This window comes from Amaranthus tricolor, chromosome 17, assembly GCF_026212465.1.
Source record: "Amaranthus tricolor cultivar Red isolate AtriRed21 chromosome 17, ASM2621246v1, whole genome shotgun sequence".
In the NCBI taxonomy this organism is placed as follows: Eukaryota; Viridiplantae; Streptophyta; class Magnoliopsida; order Caryophyllales; family Amaranthaceae; genus Amaranthus; species Amaranthus tricolor.
In genome coordinates this window covers 9,389,389-9,412,858 of record NC_080063.1, presented here as the reverse complement: position 1 = coordinate 9,412,858, position 23,470 = coordinate 9,389,389, and the positions used below count along the sequence as shown (strand labels likewise).

Sequence of the window (23,470 nt, the reverse complement as noted above, 5' to 3'; positions counted from 1 at the left end):
AGATGCCATTAGAGATGAATAAAAACTAATATGAAAAATAAGATTCTATAGATTAAAGTGTAAGTGTAGTAATGTCATCAAATTTCACTTCGTATATAAAAAGTTCATTACATAAAATAAAATAAAATAAAATTACATTGGGAATTAGTGTAATTCAATAATGTCTTTGAATTCTATTGCTTGCTAAAATAGAATGATTCCAAATGGAAAGTACATTGTGAAATATCCATGTGAGGAATATGAAAAAGAACAAAAGAGAACGAAGAGGATAATAGTAGTTTTACAGCAAAAATGCAATTATAAGCTCAAAACATTCCTTATGTTTTGTGTTATAACTCTGTTATAGCCGTTTCAGTGACAATGCGACCGTTTCTTCAAACGCATCCACGACATCATATTTTTTCCATGCATCTACTAGCTCAATTGGTTAAACGTTGTAAAAATACACAAGGGACTTGGTTTCAAATCTCATGTCAGGTATTTCGTACTTGACTGAGCAAAAATCTAAAATGGAGTTGTTTCCAACAAATTTGGCCCCACCTCACGTTGCATTCTAGCTCCGTCCGAGTATCTTACTTTGCCAACAACTCTGTGGTTTTTGGGTAAATCATATGTTTTAAATTATCATTAGTTACCCAACCCTTTTGGAGCATTTGACAAGGAAATTTGGTCGTTACTATTCGTTGTAGAGAGATTAATGTGATTTTCCAGCAGCATCAGTTAAGGTGCTGGTTATATTCTGTCATATTTTATATTTACTCACCTGTTGTCCATGGTAATATAGGAGATTTGATGTGAAATGGAATGCACCGAAAGCTGAGGGTTCATTTGTTGATGCCCGAGGAGATGTCATAATCTGCCATGATTATATTGCTGTTAACTCATCATCGGTTGCTTTTGATTTGTATACAAAAGTCCTGACGTACTATCCAGAAGAAAACTGGTTGAATGAAGATCATTATGATGTGAAGACTGCAAAAGCCTTTATTGTAAAAGGACTTGAATTAGACTTACGCATGCGTGGCTTTGAGTTTTTTAGTATGATTTCGTCCTATCCATTTGATTCTCCAAGACCTGTAAATGTTAAAGCAACTGGTAGAATCAAGTTTCAGGGGCAGGTTACCAAGATTTCAAATGTTTCTTGCCAATCTGCTACTGATGGACATGATGCTAGTCCTAGAAATGTTGATAGTCTTGATGGTGATGTTTTAGTCTCTGGCCTGAAGCTCAATCAGTTAATGCTGGCTCCTCAATTGGCTGGACATATGAGCTTTTCACGTGATCGTATTAAAGTAAGCGGCTCCTCTCTGTTTCAGTTCAGCAATAACATGAACAATTAGGCCTCCTTTCTGCTGTCCCACCCATTTCCTCCCTGTTTCCATGGTTTATGTATCAGTTTTTTTTCCCTCCACATGTATCCATGATTATTTGTCTGTCATCATCATCATCATCATCATCATCATCATCATCTGTGAAGATCGCAAATTTAAATGGCTCTTTTTCTTGTTATGGTACACACTACACAGTGGAAGACATGGTGCATTTGTTGTTCTTTACAGCCTATTTTAGGTACATTAAATTTGCATTGAGTACTAAATTCCTATATCCTTAAAAATGGGAAGGATAAATGATTAATTTTGAATCTAACAGACTGCTTTCGTGTAAAACAGGAATCTTTGTTCTAAGGAATTTGTATGGATACAATGAATACATAGTTGGAAAAATCGTGTATTATACCTTGGGGATCCGATTGACTTCTAGTATACGTATAACAACGTAATGCAATAATTTACAGACTTAATTAATTACTAATACAAGAACTATAGTGGCTGCAATTGTAGTCGGAATTACTAATTACTAATACATATAATAAGCTATGAGAGGGGGGTGGTGGTGGCGGCTGCAATTGTAGTCGGAATATGTTGGATTTCCGTTTCATGGTGGCAAAACTACTTGGCCTAGTGTGAAGACTGAAGTCATTTGTCTTTTGTCTGTATCTAAACCATGTGCAATATCCAATTACCATCCCAAACAGTGGATATGGAAGGGAACTTGACAAACACTTGTCAATTATTCCTGGATTATGCTTTTTAGTTGTTGCATTAGGAATTTCAGAACTAATGGCTTACACAAACTGCATCAAATATTTGAAGATGTGAATAGTATAGATGTACAGTTCATTGGCATGTGATTGACACCAAATGGATTGATTTGCTGCACAATGCAAAAACAAGGTCGCTTCGTATTGTATAGGCTGTGTTGTCAAATCTAACAAAATTTTATTTGCATTGTAAAGTTATTAAAAAACCGTGTTTTGGGCTGGTTTAGGGGATATTTCACGGTTTTTGCGATATCTGGTGGTAGGTAGCTGCATCACCCTGTTAAAGTGCATCACTGTTTACCACAATCACGGCTGAAACTACTTTTTTACTTCGTAATTTGTGGTCCTCTCTTTGACTCTTGAGTAGCTACCTGATGTCCTTTAACCAGCTATTATGATTTCCAATAAGACACGACAATAACTCAAGTGATTAAATTTTATTCTCGTACAGTTTATAATGTGTTACTACAATAAGGTGTTTTTCTTGGGTTATCAATTAGTCACTAAGAAATCTTTTCTGACTAAGTGATATTTTTGCTATTCAGCTGGATGCCTCAGGTAGGCCAGATGAAAGTCTTTCTCTGGAGGTCGTAGGACTCTTACACAAGACAGTTGAAGAATCATTAGGAAAATTGTTATCATTTTCTCTTCAAAAAGGACAACTGAAAGCAAATATTTGCTATCAACCGACAGTTTCAGCTAACTTAGAGGTACATTTTTTTTTTCATCCTTTTGTTTCTATTCTCATTTGTTTTTGCTCTGAAATATGTTTTTTTTAGTATGTTGTGCCAATCTAAGCTATTAGTATATGTTTGTTATGGCGTGTAGATTCGTAACTTGCCGTTGGATGAATTAGAGCTGGCTTCACTTAGGGGAACTATGCAGAGGGTAAGTTAAGTAATGTCATTGCAGTTAACTTGATTGAGAAATCTTCAACTTTCTTCTTATAACTGATAGGTAAACTGAATTCTCACAAGTTATGAAACTGTAGAAGGGAGGCGTTGCTGTCTATACACAATTTCTTCATTTCCCTTTTTTAAACACAACAATATTTATTGCGTGTTCTTTTTCAAACAACCTGTATTTGGGTTCAACAAAAGGGAATTAGTGAGAAAAACACATTTGAGATTACGAAATTTTGTGTTCCTACTCCATGGTTCCATTTTTCCATTTTAGAAGAATGACGGTGACCCCTTAAGTAGAAACACAGTCTTTGAGCTTCATGTTTTAAGGAAACCTATGGATGAGGTTGTGTTTCTATTAAGATCTTATTGATAAATGATTCAAACCTATAGACAATTTCATTTAGTTGAGTCACTTGTACCGAGCTTGAAGCAAAAGAGCATCAGTTTTGGCTTGACATTGTATTTTTTTTTCTTTATTTAATTTAGGAGTCCATTCATATCACAATGGTTCTCCCCATCACAAATGTTGATTAAGTTCAATACTTAGCTATTTGAAGAATGTTTATGTAATAGACTGATAACGCTGATGTGAATATTAGAAGAATACAAAATTCTGTATGTGATCATTTAGAACATTTAGAGCACATATCCTTAAGAGCATTAAGAGAAGTAGCAGTAGCAGCCAAAGCCTTCTCAATTGATAGCTTTACAGCTTACAAAAAAACGTAGTGCAACTTTACAAGTGGACAAAAAGTATATTCACTAGCATGCAAGGGAATATTGTGAGCAATAGGTGGGTGCGTCCCCTTAAGACCATTTGAAATATGGGATTTAGGAGAGTTAAAAAAGTTGTCTCTTTATCTCCTTACTCAATTTTTTCACTTCATTTCCAACCATTACTGAACAAGGCAACCCCTGTAATTTCTTCAACACGGACCTCATAACCCTTCTCATTCCATGGAAATTCTGCCACTGACTCAAGATGTTCAGCCACTGATTTAAGAAGTTCAGCCACCACCTCTTGATGGGCCAACTCATTTCTTCTCTTTTTGTCTAACAGTTTTCCTCACCAAAGTTTCTCAATCCAAAGTAGCATTGTGCCTTCCATCCTGGTATTCATTCCCTGCAACGAGAATTCCAAGTCTTCCCCCGGACCCACAACACACAAGATTCTCTTCTAATTCTCTTCTCATCTTCTTTGTCTTATGCTTTGCAACCGTTGATCGGAGCTTCCCCTCCTCACCTTAACCACCTCATACTAGAATTCGACCACCTTCCAGATACTATTCTTTTCCCCTTCGTCGTCATTGGTCTTCTTTATAGTCCTTTTTCACGATCTGGATCTTCCTCCCACTCTTTCAGGTTCTTTATAATTAGGATCCACTTTCGTCTTGAAAGAAGACTTCCAATAATCTTGAAATTTCTTTAACTTTCTCTTTAAACTCCGTTAAATCAGCTTTCATCTCTTTGGATGTTTTTTTCACTAGAGTGTGTAACGCAATCGTCTGTTTGTGTACTCCTTGAGTATTTCATAATACTCTTCAATTGTATCAATTGCAGCTTTCGTTTCTTGTTGTGTTTCTCATTGTTGTAATGTCGATGCTTCTGTTATCTCCAAATTTCCTTCAAAATCAAAGGCAGTAATTAATGAAGAATTATGCCGTTGACCAGATATTGATATGCTCTAATACCCGTTGTAATAGACTGATTCCGCCATTGTTGTGAATATTAGAAGGATACAAAATTATAAATGAGATTAAAATAGAATTATAGAGTTTTACTGCAATAAATGGATACTCGATATACAAGCTTTCAAGAGGCGGCTTGCACTCTCCCAAGACATGAGAATAAAAAATAAATTTGTATACAAAATAGTTGTTCTCTTTTCCCTTCCCTTCATCCATGTTTATACAGATATACTCTATAACTAACTAATACTCCCTCTTATTCTCTTTACTTGTCCCATTTGGTTTTGGCAAATTTTGCCAATGTACATTTTCAATCTTAAATATCTCTACTTATACTTGAGTAAAAATTATAAAAAGTTGATATTAATAAAATTCACAATAAGACGAATTAAACAAGATCCCACATGACTATGTTGTAACTTATAGATTAAGAACAAATCACATAATAAGTGTGATTGATGAGTAGTGTTGAAAAATCAAATGGGACAAGTAAAGCGAATAGGAGGGAGTAATAAAATACCCATGATACCCTCATATCCAATATATCACACTTAATAACACACACTTGATTAAAAGTGCATGTCTCCTTGTGAATTTGCTGATGATTTTATTAAAATGGATTTATGGGATTACGATTGATTTTATTAATATAACTCATTAAATCATGTACACTTATTTATGTGAATTTGCTATTGATTTTTGCTAACAAGGGTCAATTGAAAATCACCTTTTTGTTATCACTAACAAGGTTAAGGGTTGCGTACATCTGACCCCTAAATCCCGCGTAGGTGAGACCTACATGGAATAAATATCTACTTGATTTTTTCCTTTTTCAAACTTTTTGTCACAAAGACAATATAATATAAAGTATAAACATTAATATAGGAATAAAAATCCATGGAAACACGGTAAAAGGACATCAATAGAAGGAAACTCTATATGGTGAAGAAGCGTTGTTCTAAAAAAAGAATCTTTCATTGTAATCTGTTTTTATATTGTGATTTTGCAATTCATTTCCAAATATTGAAAGATTTGCGCATTTCTTTCTTTCAGGCAGAAGTTCAATTGAATTTTCAAAAACGAAGGGGCCTCGGAGTTCTTTCAATGTTACGTCCAAAATTCAGTGGAGTCTTAGGTGAAGCCTTGGACGTTGCTGTCAGATGGAGTGGAGATGTTGTGAGTTCTATAGCTGATATTTTAGTATTCAATAGACTCTAATACGTGCGTTGTTTACTTATTTTGTGATAATAAGTTTCTTTGATGTTTTTATTTTTGTTCTTTTTCCTCTTCACATTTTTGTTGGATGATGTTTGGGGGAGGGGTATGCAATGATAATCTACATCTCTTTTCTTTACAAAAGTAGAAATGTGAAGAACATTAGTAATTTGGAAATCCAGAATCTTGTTAAAAAGTGATAGTTTAGAAGAAATAGCTTTCTTTTTTTTTTTTTATGAAGTTAAGAAATAGCTTTTTTAAGTAAAGGTCTGCTGGTTTGATTGTACAATTATAAGGTTGGATTAACTCTTGGAGGTTAGAGAAATAGATTATTTGTGTCTGAATACTTTGAAGTCTGAACTTATTTTTCCTTAAGGAATACAATCCTCTGAATGCTATTTTACCTTTTGGCATTTGAGGTCTGCATTTTTAATCCCTTTGTTTGTACAACTATGAGGTGGGATTTATGCTTGGAAGTGGGAAGGCTAAAAGTTATGGTACAAGATGTATTATTTCAGTCTGAACACTCGAGAATACAAAACTCCAAACGTTATTTTTTTTCTTTTGGTATTTGAGATCCACTTTGTAAAATCCTTTTATGGATGTTTTTGGGTATTTTTACTCTTTTTTTTATTTTCATTTTACTTTTGTTTCTTTATATTTAAGCATAGCTATTTTACTTGTTTACGCCTCTTTGTTACTATTCCTTTCCCAAAATTACTTCATTGGGGAGTTTTAGGAACAACAACCTGCCTCTATTGGTAAGCTAAGGTTGTGACATGTGTACAGTCTCGTGTATATTCACCTCCTGATCACTCTTGCTAATAACAATGGAAAAACCTTTATCCCCACCATATAGGGTCTCCGGGTCAGTTGACTATTCTTTTGGATTGCTAAATTTTGGATAATTGTAAAATCCCCAAATTCTCTTGTTCGACCCTCTTGCTATCTATGTAGGTTTTCTACCAAAGATATAGTTGTTGAGGATACAGAGAAATGAATGTCAACCGAGAATAAGAGTGGCATGTTTTGTCATCGAGTCTTTGGAAAATTAAAATTCTTGGTTCTCAGTTTAGCATGTATTTTGAACTCAATGCAAAATTCATCAGGACTTTAAAGACGTTGTATGTCGTCTGTGGGATTTGTTCCAGTTGGAGTGGGTTGCCTTAGTTTTATTCTCTTTTTCTTTTTTTTTTAACCTCTATTGTATTCCGTTATTCCCCTTCATCAGGAATTAAATCATTGATCTAAATGAGCCCATGATAAATGCTTGTACCACTATGTTATATGGCATAATTGGGGGCATAATGAGTTATGTTCATCAGGAATTTTTATATACATTGACAAGAAAAGTGGAAGCTTTTTCAATAGTTATGTTCATTGTGCAATAGGTGAATAGAATGCAAAATGGCACTCTATTTTTTCCCTCTTTGCAATACCTTGGAATACAATTAATATGTTATATTTTCTGGCTAATTTTAGATTACTGTTGAGAAAACTGTTTTGGAACAAAGCTATAGCCGATATGAGCTTCAAGGTGAATATGTGTTGCCTGGTACACGAGAACGGAAATCCAGTTCTGAACAGAGTGGCGACTTTTTCAGTAGGGCAATGGATGGCCATCTGGGTAGTGTTATATCATCAATGGGTCGGTGGAGAGTGAGACTTGAAGTTCCTCGAGCTGAGGCTGCTGAAATGCTTCCACTTGCAAGGCTCCTTTCCCGTAGTACCGACCCTGTTGTTCGCTCTAGATCAAAGGTTATATCTTTTATTCTTAAAGTGAAACTTACTTTTTGTTTTAAATCATAATTGGGTTCTATGCTAATTGCTATGGTTTCTAACATAAGTTTTTGAGAAAAGTTGCCTGTGCACTTCTAAGAAGCCAAAAGATTCATTACTTTATAGCTTTGGATCATGACAACACTAAATTAAAATTTTGTGATAAATTAATCATCATTTTTTACCCTTATGTTTAAATAAGATGGTCGAGTTGTTTTGGATTACGGATCATGCGAAACAACCATCAGGATTTTTCCAGGGATAGTTTACATATATTTACTATCTACCTTTTGTGGTTGATCAGGAATGTTTTAAGGGGCATAGGGGTAATGATTACATTGTTTGAAAATCTCTGTAGTGTTTTTGAGATCAAGAGTAACCGTAATGAATCAAATTGCATTAGTTTGGAAATCATTTAGTGGTTCTAGAGGCTCTTTTACGATATATATACATATATACACGGAGTTGAATGCTTCACATTTTTTTGCTTTTCCTTTTGTCTTGATTATTTTTTTCATTTATTCAAGGTGAAGAAAGGATAGAAAAAAAGGGAGTGTCTTCATAAAAAGAAACTATTGATGGATTGATGAGATTATTTTAGAAGCTACTCACTATAGAGGGCTTAGGAGAACGAAGAAAAAAGGGTTGGCACACAAGACACCTGGACCAGTCTTAGCCATATCATCTTTTAAGCAAGCATAGTAATGAGTATGGGCTATTTTTTTTTAATCTTAAGGCTTAAATTTGGTGTAAAAAAAAAGTAATTGATTACGACTTGTCTCTCATGTTTATTATAGGGACAAAAGTAATTGATTTAAGTGCTGCAAACTTCGTGAATTATCTTCTCAACAAGATTTGTTTTTGATATTACGTACTATATACGGTCGTTCTTTTTTTTTTCTTGATCTATGAAATGAACAACACTAATAGAAGCTAGGCATTTGTTGTTGAAGCTATAAAATAGGTCAAACAATCATTTGGTATCTTATCTATGTAGTAATATCTTTTACTATGCTTAATTGGGCCTACGGTTGGCAATACAGTACATGTGTAGTAATGTTTTTGTTGCTCTTCCTCAAAGTTTTCCTAAATGGTTCCTCTTGAAGGAAATAATTAGGTAATTTGAAACATGGTATCCATTTGCATCTATCTTAGCTTCAGAAGTAACACTACATTCTAGTTACATGAAACATGGAACGTACCACGTTCCGTGATCCAAGAACGTTCGTCCCCAATCACCACAAATCACTCATGGTGACGTCCCGGTGTAGAAGACCTTTTTGAAAAGGTTTTTGGCCTTCGTTTACAAATTAAAGAAAAAAGAAGATAGGAAAAAACGAGATAAAATCTAGAAAACTAAAAAAAATTCCATTTAAAAACAATTTATTAAAGCAAAAGTCATTTTAGTTTAATTTTTTTTTCAAATATATTTACATTATGTATCTCGTACACAATTGTTACCAAGTCAATCTAGGTTGTATTCTTTGTTCCGTTCATGTTCCTTGTTCCAAACCGAACGTGTCGTTATGAGATTTTTATATCCGGTAGTGGTATTTTATATTTTGTTTCTGGATCCAACTTGTAAAAAGGAAATAGGTGTATGTCTTTCGTCGTAACCTTCTATTGTGCATTTTTGGACCATGATTCTTTGAAACATTTGAGCACTTTGAGACTTAGAGTACTTATTGAAGGAATTCGACCCTATAATATCTTCTACAACCATATATTGCAAAATTGAAAAATGCTTAGATTCCTTTAAAAATTATCTTCCAAGGGATGTGTTTGTTTGAACTCGAGGGCTCAATGGAGCACCTTGTCTAGATTTTAATTAATGGCGTGTCTTCTTGTCCATGTCCAAATTTAGGCCTGCCACTTAGCAAAGTTTTTAGATTTTGGCAAACTGGAAACTTTTTCTATGCCAAACACCTGTAACCAAGTCAAGTAATTTATGTTTACAGGCTCTAGGGTATTGTTGATTTCGGCCCCATGCATAAATTTGAACTGCTATTAGTCTTAGTCGTGGCTTAGGTGATGATATAATAGTTGTTCACACCCACTTGATGTCTTTTTATGTTCGATCTTATTACTCCACTCGTGAAAAGGAAGTATTTAGCCTTGTAGTTGGTTCCCACTATATGTTTTGTTTCATCTAGTTGTATTTTTTTTAAGCTCCTCAAATATGCATCATGTCCTTTCATATCCCTTGTAACAGATGATTTCCTCCTATTTTATACATGTCGTATAATCAACGAATTCTAGAACTTCTGGGACTATTTAGCCTCATGAATTCCAAGATCAGTACCTTGCATAGTTTGAACTGTTTCAAATCGGTCACAGGCACTGACATATCCAAAGTAATCCCCTCTTTCAAATGTGTCTGCAGGACTTCTTCATGAAAAGCTTGCAAACAGTGGGTTTAAGTGCTGGAAATCTCCAAGAACTTCTTGAGGTAATTCTTTTTCTTTTTTTTCCAAACATGTGCCCATTTTTTGAAGCTAAAAAAGATGGTCTGGATACAGATTAGTGTCAATAAATGATTTTTTCTTTAAATACTAATCAGTGATCATGCTTAAAGGTGATCTCGTTTTTGGGCTAAAGCAATACAGTTCGTTGAATGCCAGATTAGTTATAGGTTTTAAATCTTGGTACCATGTGCTGAATTTTCTATTGTGGTTCTGTTTTGTATACTTTCTTTCAGTATCAAAATCTACATTTTATGGTGCCATTTTTATTATTTTACTTACACTCTTCACTTTAGACTTATAAGCATTATAAATCTGATTATGTTTTATCACAAATTGAGTGTTGTTTTTAAACGTAATGGTGCAATAAAAACGTCCATGTTTTGAGTGTATAATGTGTTCATTTTACATATGTAGGTCCATTTTGAATAATTCTGGAATCATGTAAAACTATTAACAGAACTTAATGCTGGACTAGTTTGAACTCTCAGGTCATTCGATTGGATTATACTCCATCTGATGAAGTTATACCTGAAGATATTAGTCTACCTGGATTGTCGGAACTCAAAGGCCACTGGCATGGATCCCTTGATGCAAGTGGTGGTGGCAATGGTGATACAGTGGTAGCGTACACTAAACCTTTGTTGTATGTTACCTGAATAATCGTGTGCAATTTTTTCTAGGGATGGTCATGGGTCGAATCTCATAAGACCTAGATCCAAAGCCTAACATTTGTGGATTCACATATGTAGGGTCAAGGTTTGAAAATGGGTCTAATATCTTTTTCACAACTTAAATTAAAATTTTTTTTACCGCAACTTTGTACAATGTTAAAATTAAAAAACCAAAGAAAATCCATAGTGAGAAATCATCATCATCAACCCAATATCCTGCTCGAAGACAAGGTCTGGGTGAGGGAAGGTGACAGACAATCCATACCCATACTTTCTTGAGAGGGAGTACTGGAGGAAAGCGGTCGATTTTACCCCCAAAAGGTGAGAGTCTTGCATAGAGATGAATGTGATTAACGTTGTTGCCTCAAGATCAAAACTACCTACAGAAAAACAACATTTGGCAAAACAAGGGATGGGATAATATAATAGAAGCGTTGATTAAAAAGTTCAAAAGGACAAGTCATTAATTAAGGCATAAGGACAAAAGAGACAACTAAAGAAATTATTAATAGTCTAGAGTGTGAATCCGATGTCTCCAACTATTCCTATCCCTAGGAATAGTTAAACTTAGGGGGACAATTGAGTATATGTTAAGTGGGTCACGATGAAATTTTGTAAAATTTAATTTGGTATCAACTAAAGGAATTAAACTTTTGCTACATATTATTAAGGTCAAAAGTCGAATTTGGTTTGATAAATTTAGACGTGGACCCTGACCCTTAGTGTTGTTGACAAAGAAAGTGATAATTTGTGGGTATTGATGTATACCGTTTAGGATTGGATAAATAAAAAATTTTCTTCATGCCAATGACCAATAACCTACTATAGATGTAACACCCCAGCCCCTCGGACCGCTGGTGACTACTCATGGAGACTATAGACTGGCCCCACAAACCAACACAAGTCTTTCCAGCGCACTTTGACCTCACTCGTGCGCACCCGGGAACACTTCCCAGGAGGCCACCCATCCTAAGATTGCTCCCCACCAAGCACGCTTAACTGTGGAGTTCTTAGCAAATAAGCTCCCTAGAAAAGAAGATGCACCTTATTGATATGAGTAGTCTATCAATCCTTTTTCAAGCTAAATCTGGGGTATTACACTCACCCCCACTTAAGAATACAACGTCCTCGTTGGACCGTAACTTCAGGATCTTTTCCCCCGCTGGGTGCACTGAACACTATCAGCCACGGTCGCAGGGTTGCTCTGATACCATTTGTAACACCCCGGCCCCTCGGACCGCTGGTGACTACTCATGGAGACTATAGACTGGCCCCACAAACCAACACAAGTCTTTCCAGCGCACTTTGGCCTCACTCGTGCGCACCCGGGAACACTTCCCAGGAGGTCACACATCCTAAGATTGCTCCCCACCAAGCACGTTTAACTGTGGAGTTCTTAGCAAATGAGCTCCCTAGAAAAGAAGATGCACCTTGTTGATATGAGTAGTCTATCAATCCTTTTTCAAGCTAAATCTGGGGTATTACACTCACCCCCACTTAAGAATACAACGTCCTCGTTGGACCATAACTTCAGGATCTTTCCCCCGCTCGGTGCACTGAACACTATCAGCCACGGTCGCAGGGTTGCTCTGATACCATTTGTAACACCCCGGACCCTCGGACCAACTGGTGACTACTCTTGGAGACTGTAGACTGGTCCGAGGGGCCGGGGTGTTACAAATGGTATCAGAGCAACCCTGCGACCGTGGCTGATAGTGTTCAGTGCACCTAGCGGGGGAAAAGATCCTGAAGTTACGGTCCAACGAGGACGTTGTATTCTTAAGTGGGGGTGAGTGTAATACCCCAGATTTAGCTTGAAAAAAGATTAATAGACTACTCATATCAACAAGATGCATCTTCTTTTCGTGGGAGCCCATTTGCTAAGAACTCCACAGTTAAGCGTGCTTGGTGGAGAGCAATCTTAGGATGGGTGACCTCCTGGGAAGTTATCCTGGGTGCGCACGAGTGAGGCCAAAGTGCGCTGGAAAGACTTGTGTTGGTTTGTGGGGCTAGTCTACAGTCTCCAAGAGTAGTCACCAGCGGTCCGAGGGGCCGGGGTGTTACAATAGACTTATGTTATGAATAGTGTGACTTGAGTACACAAAATTGATGTGTCCATTCATGAATGGAATTGATGGGATGGAATCCTATGGCATTGGTTAATAGGAGAATTAAGTGAGTAACTTAATGTTTGTAGGGTTTAAGTGTGATTTATTTTGGTGAAGTAATCATGGGAGTTATTGGTGTTAATGATGTTTAATGAAGAAGTGCAAAGGGTCTTGGAAGATGCTTTGCTCGAGCAGAAACTGTCAAGGGATACTGAAGGTCGCTTGGCCGAGCCGCTTTACCGAGCGAGCTCTTGGGTGGGTCGAGCAATTCCTCTGATACGCCTAGGATGTTGTTTTTGTCTTTTCAAATCCTTGGGGTTGTTTCAACTCATTCATTATTCAGCATTAAGCATGTATTAAGTGAGCAATTATCATTGAGTGTACTTAGTACTATAAATAGAGCTCTCATACTCTTCCAAGAGCATCATCAAACACAACCCCTAAGCCAAACACATAGCCTATTGTTTTATCTCTTACTCAATTGTAATACTTGATTTGTAAGAGTGTTTTACTCCATTGAAATAATATAAACAAGAAACTACACACGACGAAGGACGTAACCATCATTGGGTGAACCTCCTTAAATCTTCGTGTCCTTTTTGCAAGTTTTACATCATCAAACATTTGATAGTTCATTGAAATTATTATCGTTCATCAAAGTTCTTAACATCGTATCGGTTTTGGCAATTATTTTCAATTGGTATCAGAGCCAAGTTGTTATTACGGTGTTTTAGAAGTTGTAGTTGGTGAAACATGTCTACAATGAAGCTTGACATAGAGAAGTTTGATAGAAGTGTGAATTTGGCTTATGGCAAGTCAAAATGAAAGCCATTTTGATCCAAAATGGTGTGCAAAAGGCCATTGATGGTGTAGACAAGATGTCGGAAGGAATGACCACGGCGAAATGGGAAGAGATTGATTCAAAGGCACTATTGGCAATTCAATTATGCTTTTCCAATGAAGTGCTAAGAGAGGTTGTTAAAGAAACTACAACCAAGGGGATATGGGAGAAATTGAAATCACTTTACATGGCCAAGAGTGTTACCAATAGGCTACTTTTGAAAAGTAGACTCTATGATCTACGCTTGGAGGAAGGTAAACCTTTAAAACCTCAATTAGATGAGTTTTATTCCATTGTTATGGATTTACAAAACATAGAAGTCAAGCTTGATGATGGGGGTGGAAACAAGGGTAAAGGGAGATCGAAGTCACGGGGGCCTAGCAAAATTAAGACTTGCAACTATTGTAAGCTTAAAGGCCACATCAAGTACGATTGTTGGAAATGAAAAAAGAAAAATGCATATGATGATGGGGCTAGGGACGGAACTAGCAATGCCGATGCAAGTTACGTGAATGATAGTGATGATAGTGGTGTATTAGTTGCCACGCATGGGTACAAAGATAGTGATGAATGGATTCTTGACTCGGGGTGCACATTCCACATGACTCCTAACAAAACTTTCTTCCAAACGTTTGAAAGTGTTGATGTGGAAAATGTGACCATGCGGAACAACACAACATGCAAGGTGGTTGGTGTTGGGAGCGTAAAAATGAAAATATTTGATAGGATGGTGAAAACCTTAACCGATGTAAGGTATGTTCCGAGTTTGAAAAAGAATCTCATATCTTTTGGGTACTCTTGATAAAATCGGGTGTAGAATCACTTGTGAAGGTGGAGTCGTGAAGGTTGATAGAGGATCACTTGTGGTGATGAAGGGAAAGTTGAATGGGAGTTTGTATGCTCTTGAAGGTTCGACTATCCAAACACAATGCCCGATCATGATACAAAGCTTTGGCACTTGAGACTTGGTCACATGGGAGAAAGAGGTATGTTTGAAATTTCTAAACAAGGTTTATTTGATGGCAAAGTTTTGCGAACCTTGTGTTTATGGGAAACACAGGAGGGTTAGTTTCAAACCCGCCATACACAACACTAAATGAATTCTAGATTATATTCATTCCAATTTGTGGGGGCCTTTAAGAAAGCCCTCCCTTAGTGGTTGTAATTATTTGTTGACCTTCATTGATGATTTCTCAAGAAAAGTTTGGTGTTACTTCATTAAACACGAAAATAAAGTATTTGATGTTTCTTAGAATGGAAGAAAATGATTGAGAAAAAGACCGGTAGGAGCATCAAGACCTTAAGAACCGATAATGGTCTTGAATTTGTTGATAATAAATTTCTTCAATATTGTTCTAGTGAAGGTATTGTTAGACATAGAACTTGTGCAGGGCGTCCTTAACAAAATGGTGTTGTGGAGAGGATAAACAAAACATTGTTAGAGAGGGCTCGGTGTATGCTAAACCAAGCCAGATTGGGAAAGCAATTTTGGGCCGAAGCGGTGGCTACGGCATGTTATTTGATCAACCGCTCACCTCATACCGCCTTGAAATTCAAATCACCACAAGAAGTGTGGTACAACACTCCGGTAAATTATTCTAGTCTTAGAGTCTTTGGTTGTCCGGCTTATATTCATGTATATGATGGAAAGTTAGAACCTAGGGCTAGAAAATGCATTTTTGTGGGATATGGAGTGGGTCTAAAGAGGTATAGGGTGTGGTGTAATGAGTCAAAAAGAACAATTACTTCTAGAGATGTTGTATTTGATGAAAATAACATGATAGTCTCTAGTCTAGAAAAGCCCATTAATAATGTTGTAAATAATGATGCACAAGTGGAGGTTCAACCTCTCAATATTGATGAAGATAAAATTGATGATGATGATGATGTTCAACAAAGGTCTCCTACTTTGTCCACAACTAGGCAAAGAAGGAAGATCGTGGCTCTAAGGAGGTACAATGAAGAGTGTGATTATGTTGCATATGCTCTCAACATTGCTAGTGAAGTTCAAGGGTTACATGAACCAAGTACGTACAAGGAGGCTATGACCTCAAATGACTCAAGCAAATGGTCGATAGCCATGAAGCAAGAGATGGAATCACTTGCAAAGAATGAAACTTGGGATATCGTTGAAGCACCAAAGAGAAAGAAAATTGTTGGGTGCAAGTGGATATTCAAGAGGAAGGAAGGTCCTTCTAGTGGAGTTCCTCCCATCTACAAAGCAAGGGTAGTAGCAAAGAGATACTCTCAAATTGAGGGTGTCGATTTTCATGAGGTATTTTCACCGGTAGTAAACCACTCTTCTATAAGGACACTACTTGCTTTGGTGGCGATGGAGGATTTGGAGTTGCATCAATTGGATGTAAAGACGGTGTTTCTTCACGGTGAGCTTGAAGAGGAAATTTTTATGAAGCAACCAAAAGGTTTTGAGGTCGCCGTTAAAGAAGGTCATGTGTGTAGATTGAAAAGATCATTGTATGGGTTGAAGCAATCGCCAAGGCAATGGTACAAGAGGTTTGATTCTTTCATGATTTCACATGATTTTTTTAGAAGTTCTTATAATAGTTGTGTTTATCATAAGAAGCTTAAAGACGGTTCTTTGTTGTATTTGCTCTTATATGTTGATGATATGCTGGTAGCGTGTAGTTCTTTGTTTGAGGTGGAGAACTTGAAAGTGTTGCTTTCAAGTGAATTTGATATGAAAGATCTTGGTGAAGCCAAGAAGATTCTTGGAATGGAGATTTTGAGAGACCGGGCTAAGGGTGTCTTATACCTTAGCCAAAGGAAGTACATATAGAAAGTTGTGCAACGTTTCTCCATGGATGATGCTAAAGGTATGTCTACTCCTCTTGCCTCTCATTTCAAATTGTCCAAAGGTTGTGCCCACAAACAAAGGCGGAAGAAGAGCAAATGGTAAGAACCCCGTACACTAGTGTCGTTGGTAGTGTGATGTATGTCATGGTATGTTCTAGACCCGATATAGCTCATGCGGTGAGTTTGGTAAGTAGATATATGTCTAATCCGGGGAAGGGACATTGGGAGGCACTTAAGTGGTTATTAAGGTATTTGAAAAATACTTCTAATGTTTGTCTCATGTATGAGAAGGATTCAAGCGAGCTAACCGGGTTTTGTGACTTGGACTATGGAGGTGATCTTTATAATAGAAAGTCCACAAGTGGATTCGTGTTCACATCGTTCGGCGGTAAGTTGGCAATCATCGTTACAAGATGTGGTTGCTCTTTCAACAACCGAAGCGGAGTACATAGGAGTTGCCGAGTCATTCAAAGAAGCAAAGTGGCTCAAAGGTCTTGTTGGTGAGATGTGCAGTAAGGTGTGTTCGGTAAGTGTGCATTGTGATAGTCAAAGTGCAATTCACTTGGCTAGAAATCAAAATACATTTTATAGAAGGTCCAAACACATTAACATTATGTATAATTTCATCCGGGATGAAGTTGAGCACAAAAGGGTGATTTTGAAGAAAATTGATACTAAAGAAAACCCGGCCGACATGATGACAATGGCATTGCCTACAACCAAGTTTGGTTTGTGGGTTGACTTGGTTTGTCTAGCTCCTTGCTTGAAGAAATGCCCTTTGGGGCATTTGAAGTGTGTATGTTATTTTTGTTTATATTCTTGTAAGATGAAGCGGATTGGTGAATGCTTTGACATGGGTGAACTCAAGTAAAGGTAGAGATTGTTATGAATAGTGTGACTTGAGTGCACAAAATTGATGTATGCATTCATGAATGGAATTGGTGGGATGGAATCCTATGGCATTGGTTAATAGGAGAATTAAAGTGAGTAACTTAATGTTTGTAGGGTTTAAGTGTGATTTATTTTGGTGAAGTAATCATGGGAGTTATTGGTGTTAATGATGTTTAATGAAGAAGTGCAAAGGGTCTTGGAAGATGCTTTGCTCAAGCAGAAACTGTCAAGGGATACTGAAGGTCGCTCGACCGAGCGAGCTCTTGGGTGGGTCGAGCGAACAAACAGAATGTATCCAGAAGCTGCCTGTAGCTCGCTCGATCGAGCGAGCCTCTGTTCTGGTCGAGCGGTTCCTTTGATACGCCTAGGATGATGTTTTTGTCTTTTCAAATCCTTGGGGCTGTTTCAACTCATTCATTATTCAACATTAAGCATGTATTAAGTGAGCAATTATCATTGAGTGTGCTTAGTACTATAGAGTTCTCATACTCTTCCAAGAGCATCATCAAACACAACCCCTAAGCCAAACACATAGCCTATTGTTTTATCTCTTACTCAATTGTAATACTTGATTTATAAGAGTGTTTTACTCCATTGAAATAATATAAACAAGAAACTACACACAACGGAGGACGTAGCCATTATTGGGTGAACCTCCTTAGATCTTTGTGTCCTTTTTGCAAGTTTTACATTATCAAACATTTGTTAGTTCATTGAAATTATTATCGTTCATCAAAGTTCTTAACATTGTATAGGTTTTGGCAATTATTTTCAACTAAAATTATTTATCTTCAAACCTATGTTCTTTATGATTGTTAGCTTGCATTTGCAAGATTAGTTAAAACCTTACTGAGGTTAGGAATATTTGATTCTTCTCTTTTAATGTATAATTCATCAAGTGACTCTAACTTGAGTGGGTTTTTGGATTGGGGTTGGTGATGCACAACCGTAACCTTGTTAGTGATAACATATATATTGTTTCTGATTGACCCTTGGTAGCCAACGTCATTTGCCAGTTCAACAAGTACATGTTAGTTAATGAGCTATTTCAATATAGTACTTTATAATGCAAAATCCAGAAACAGCTACTCATTAACACCATCGAGAATCGACATAACTATTGAACTAACCCCATTCCTGAGTTTTTTTGATAATTATCTTGCTCAGTTCCATCTTCCATGCATTGCTAGTTTCTATTTTTGAGGCTTAATCAAATAAAATTTTGGAGTTTGAATTTCAAAAATAAAAAGGGGGGGTTGAAATTAAGTTAGCACCGACTTCGTAAATAGAATGATGAGTGTCTAGAACAACAATATTTTTGTCTTTTTGTGGAGATGGGCCAAGTTGTATATAGAATGATTGCTCTTTCATTTGGTGGGTATGTTATATATTTTGAAATGTTGCTTCCATTGAAGTTTGATTTCGGCTGCTTCATATTTCGTGTTATATTTTATCTTTTCTCTTACCTTGTGAATTTTTCTTAGATTCATATATGCCTGCATTTTCACGAGACTCTCAACTAGAGTTGTAGGCATTTCATTTCAATAAGTAGCTAACTTGGTGTACTTGACAGGCAGAATTTGATTTCCATGGGGATGATTGGGAATGGGGAGTTTATAAGACCCAGCGTGTTCAAGCAATTGGTGCATACAGCAATGATGATGGTTTACGGCTTGAGAAGATTTTTATCCAGAAGGACAATGCTACCATTCATGCTGATGGGACATTGTTGGGACCAAAGACAAATCTTCATTTTGCCGTTTTGAATTTTCCTGTTAGTCTAGTACCTATGCTTGTGCAGGTGATTGAATCTTCAACCACTAATGCAATTGTTTCGTTGAGAAAATTCTTAGCTCCAGTGAAAGGTATACTTCACATGGAGGGGGATCTACGAGGCAATCTCCTGAAACCAGAGTGTGATGTTCAAGTTAGACTCCTGGATGGCGCTATTGGTGGTATAGATCTTGGTCGAGCGGAAGTAGTTGCTTCTTTGACCTCAGGAAGTCGTTTCCTCTTCAATGCCAAGTTTGAACCTATTGTTCAAAATGGTCATGTTCATGTTCAAGGAAGCATTCCAGTAACTTTTGCGAACAACAATATTTCAAAAGAAGACGAAGTTACGAATAGTGGCAGAACAAGCTGGACTCCAGGTTGGGCTAAGAATAGAGGCAGAGAATCTAACGACGGTGATGCTGAAAAAAAAGCATCAAGGGACAGAAATGAAGATGGTTGGGACATCCAACTTGCTGAGAGTTTGAAGGGGTTGAACTGGAATTTATTAGATGCTGGAGAAGTCAGAGTTGATGCTGACATAAAAGATGGGGGGATGCTGTTATTAACTGCTTTGTCTCCTCATGCGGACTGGCTTCATGGCAATGCAGAAATTACTCTTCAGGTTTGTTTCTCCAATCTTTCGTTTTCGTATCTCATTTAGTTTAAATTGCATCTCTAATGTAGTGATATGTTTCGAATAAGTAGGTGAGAGGCACTGTTGAACGACCAGAGCTAGATGGATCTGCAACTTTCCATAGGGCATCTGTATCATCACCAGTACTTCGTAAACCTCTTACAAATTTAGGCGGTAGAGTTCTTGTGAAATCCAATCGCCTATGCATCAGCTCTTTGGAAAGTAGGGTAAGTAGACGAGGAAAGCTACTACTCAAAGGAAATCTTCCGCTTACATCAGCTGAAGCTTCTCCTGATGATAAGATTGACTTGAAGTGTGAAGTCCTGGAAGTTAGGGCCAAAAATATATTGAGGTAGGTACCTGTAGCTGTACCTCATTGCTTTTTGTCTTTTTTAACTCAAAGTGGGGATGAGTATTCCACATTCATGTGAAGTATTGTTTGTAATGCAAGTCTAATCAGTTCTTCAACAATTATTATCATAAATAGAAGATGACTGGCCTTTTGGTTTTGGCTTATAGTGGACAGGTTGATACTCAGTTACAAATAACTGGATCTATATTGCAACCGAGTATATCTGGCAATATAAAGCTAAGTCAAGGAGAAGCATATTTGCCGCACGATAAGGGTAGCGGAACTGCTCCGTTTAATAGATTGCCCTCCAATCAAACAAGACTCCCAAAGGATACTTTTAATCGAATGGTTGCTGCAAGATATGTTTCACGTTTTTTTGGTGCCGAACCTGTTATCTCAACTTCAAGCTTCTTGCAACCCTTAGGTAACTATTACCATGTTCATTTGATCAGAGTTTTAATCAAATTCATGAGCAAGCCCAGGCCTAAACGTCTTGATTTTTTTCTTTTTTTAGCCTAGTATCTCACTTACCTCTTATGTTGACAGGAAAACAAGCTGAAGTTGGGAAGCAAACTGAGCAAGTAAATAAAAAACCACAATTAGATCTACAATTGATCAACTTAAAACTTGTTCTTGGACCAGAATTGAAAATGGTTTATCCCTTGATATTGGATTTTGCTGTGAGCGGGGAGGTAGAGCTGAATGGTATTGCCCATCCTAAACTGATTAAACCTAGAGGAGTTCTTACCTTCGAGAATGGTGATGTTAATCTTGTTGCAACACAGGTAAAGTTCAATTTTTTTTCTAACGTCAATTTGGCTATAGTATGCGGCGGAATCTGCTCATATATACATTTCAACTTTCAGTTTAGGCTTAAACGAGAGCATTTGAATGTTGCCAAATTTGAGCCTGATAATGGATTGGATCCGACATTGGACCTTGCTCTGGTTGGTTCAGAGTGGCAATTCAGGATTCAAGGTCGGGCTAGTAATTGGCATGAAAAGTTGGTTGTGACATCTACGCGATCTGTTGAACAGGATGTTCTTTCTCCAACAGAGGTGATTCTTGCATTTTTCTGTTTAACTACTTGTCGTGTATCTCTCGGACAGTCCAATTTTTCAGAATTGATGCCTGATTCCCTCCTTCTGCAGGCTGCTAGAGTTTTTGAAAGCCAGTTGGCAGAGTCAATTTTGGAAGGTGACGGCCAGCTTGCACTCAAGAAGCTCGCGACTGCAACGCTCGCGACCTTAATGCCAAGAATAGAAGGGAAGGGTGAATTTGGGCATGCTAGATGGAGGCTTGTTTATGCACCACAAATCCCGAGTCTGCTGTCTGTTGATCCCACCGTTGATCCTCTCAAGTCTCTGGCCAGCAATTTATCATTTGGCACTGAAGTCGAAGTTCAACTTGGCAAACGACTACAGGTGTTTTTGCTATCCTTTTTACTCCGCCCGTCTACAAATGTCACCTTCCATTTTCTTCTGCGGTCCCAAAATAATAAACAAATTGTTTCAAGTTAGCAAGTGAAATTTAAAATTTTCTGTATTACCTGTTGGCTGTTATCAAAATCACATTTAACTAAAAGTTCTTTTTTTTTTTTTTTTTTGATGATTTCTTAAATTGACCCCTTAATAAAAGTGATTTATTTTTTTGGTGCAAACACAAAGAATGTACATTCCTGGTGTGTGTGTGTGGCGGGGAGGGGGGGTAGAGTTTCGGGTCTAAGAAAATTTAGAGATTTGATCGTCTTGTGTAATTATTTTTATCGTGTTGTGTAATATTGCGAAATGCTTTGCTTTTTCAGGCTTCAGTTGTTCGACAAATGAAGGAATCGGAAATGGCAATGCAGTGGACTTTAATATACCAGCTTACTAGCCGTTTAAGAGTGCTGCTACAATCTGCACCATCAAAACGACTTCTTTTTGAATATTCTACCACATCACAGGATTAAGCTTCATTGGCTATCAATAGTTTGTTTTCGATTGTCTGCTGGAAGTAAGAAATACAAGTTCAGTCGTTACGAGACTTTTTGATGCGTCCCTTGTCACTCCAGCCCACGAAAAATCAAGAATTGTGCATCGGGTAGGAATTAAAATTTGTACATAGAACCATTTTTTGTACACAAAATGAAACTTTTGTTCATAGATGATGCCTTGTAGCTCCCCCACCCCATTTCCTCTCTTTTCTGGATTTTTGTTAGGAACTTAGGATTTGTAACACTATCCAGCTGATGAACAAGTGCTTATGAACTATTTTGTATGTTGGTGATTGATTTTGTGTATATGAATATATCATTCATTTAATTACTTATATATGCTTTTTCAAGCTAGTGAAGAGTTATTTTATGTTTGCTCCTAAACATTGTCATTTAATTCTTATGAGATTGTGTTGGCAACTGTTAGGGGTGAATGTTATTAAGAGTAAAATCTAAACACAATGAGAAAAATAATTTGATGATTTTTAAATTAGGCTTGGAATTCGATTGAAAATTCAAAAATCAAATTAATTAGGTTTGGATTCGTATTCATGATGGTGAAAATCGAAAACGAAGTTGTAGATTGAATTTCCAAAGAGCTTTTATAATTAAGAAAAATTAAATAATTAAGTTTGTAAAATTTTAATTTTCAAAATAAGCGTTTTTTGTCCGAGTCTAACGGAAGGGCTTGTTCGCTATTAGTCACAGCTAGGGATGGCAATGAGTATTGGACCCGACCCGGATCCGTATTCGTTTTCACGGATCTGGGTCCTAAAAAATTGAACCCGTCAGATTCGGGTCGGATCCGGATCTGGGAAAAATACCCAGACCCGGACCCGCGGTTCTGGAGGACCTTTTTTTTTTTATATTAAATATATATTAAATATGTTCAACTTGTGTAGCATTATTATTTATAAAAATCCCAAATAATCCAAAACAATTGACCTAAAAATTAGCACAAAAAAAGAAAAATCCATAAAATGTTCAACTTGTGTAGCATTAGTATTTATAAAATAAAAACAAAATAATTAAAAAAAATTGACCCAAAAATGAGCAGAAAAAAAAAAAGGAAAATCCATACAATGTTCAACTTGTGTAGCATTATTATTTATAAAAAAGGAACAAAATAATCAAAAAAATTGACCCTATACCAAGAACATTTTGACCTCAATTGAAGCAAATACAGCAGATACATGCTCAAAAGTCCTTGAATTTCTAAATTGTGTGGTGATTGAAGCAAAGCGATTGGGAGAAACAT

The 23,470-nt window shown here is 36.8% G+C and overlaps 1 protein-coding gene across 1 annotated transcript in view; it reads left to right on the top strand.

Moving 5' to 3' along the window:
- LOC130804678 (protein TIC236, chloroplastic) overlaps nt 1-22,566 on the top strand; it is a 39,548-nt gene extending 16,982 nt beyond the window's left edge. The window contains exons 10-23 of the mRNA XM_057669209.1: nt 785-1,292; nt 2,647-2,811; nt 2,930-2,989; nt 5,748-5,870; nt 7,392-7,667; nt 10,072-10,137; nt 10,642-10,773; nt 19,052-19,873; nt 19,957-20,237; nt 20,405-20,661; nt 20,784-21,022; nt 21,104-21,295; nt 21,389-21,661; nt 22,042-22,566. Coding sequence (XP_057525192.1) covers nt 785-1,292; nt 2,647-2,811; nt 2,930-2,989; nt 5,748-5,870; nt 7,392-7,667; nt 10,072-10,137; nt 10,642-10,773; nt 19,052-19,873; nt 19,957-20,237; nt 20,405-20,661; nt 20,784-21,022; nt 21,104-21,295; nt 21,389-21,661; nt 22,042-22,188 — 3,541 coding nt within the window. The 3' untranslated portion in view covers nt 22,189-22,566. The remainder of the gene's footprint in view (nt 1-784; nt 1,293-2,646; nt 2,812-2,929; nt 2,990-5,747; nt 5,871-7,391; nt 7,668-10,071; nt 10,138-10,641; nt 10,774-19,051; nt 19,874-19,956; nt 20,238-20,404; nt 20,662-20,783; nt 21,023-21,103; nt 21,296-21,388; nt 21,662-22,041) is intronic.
- Nucleotides 22,567-23,470: the final 904 nt, after the last annotated feature.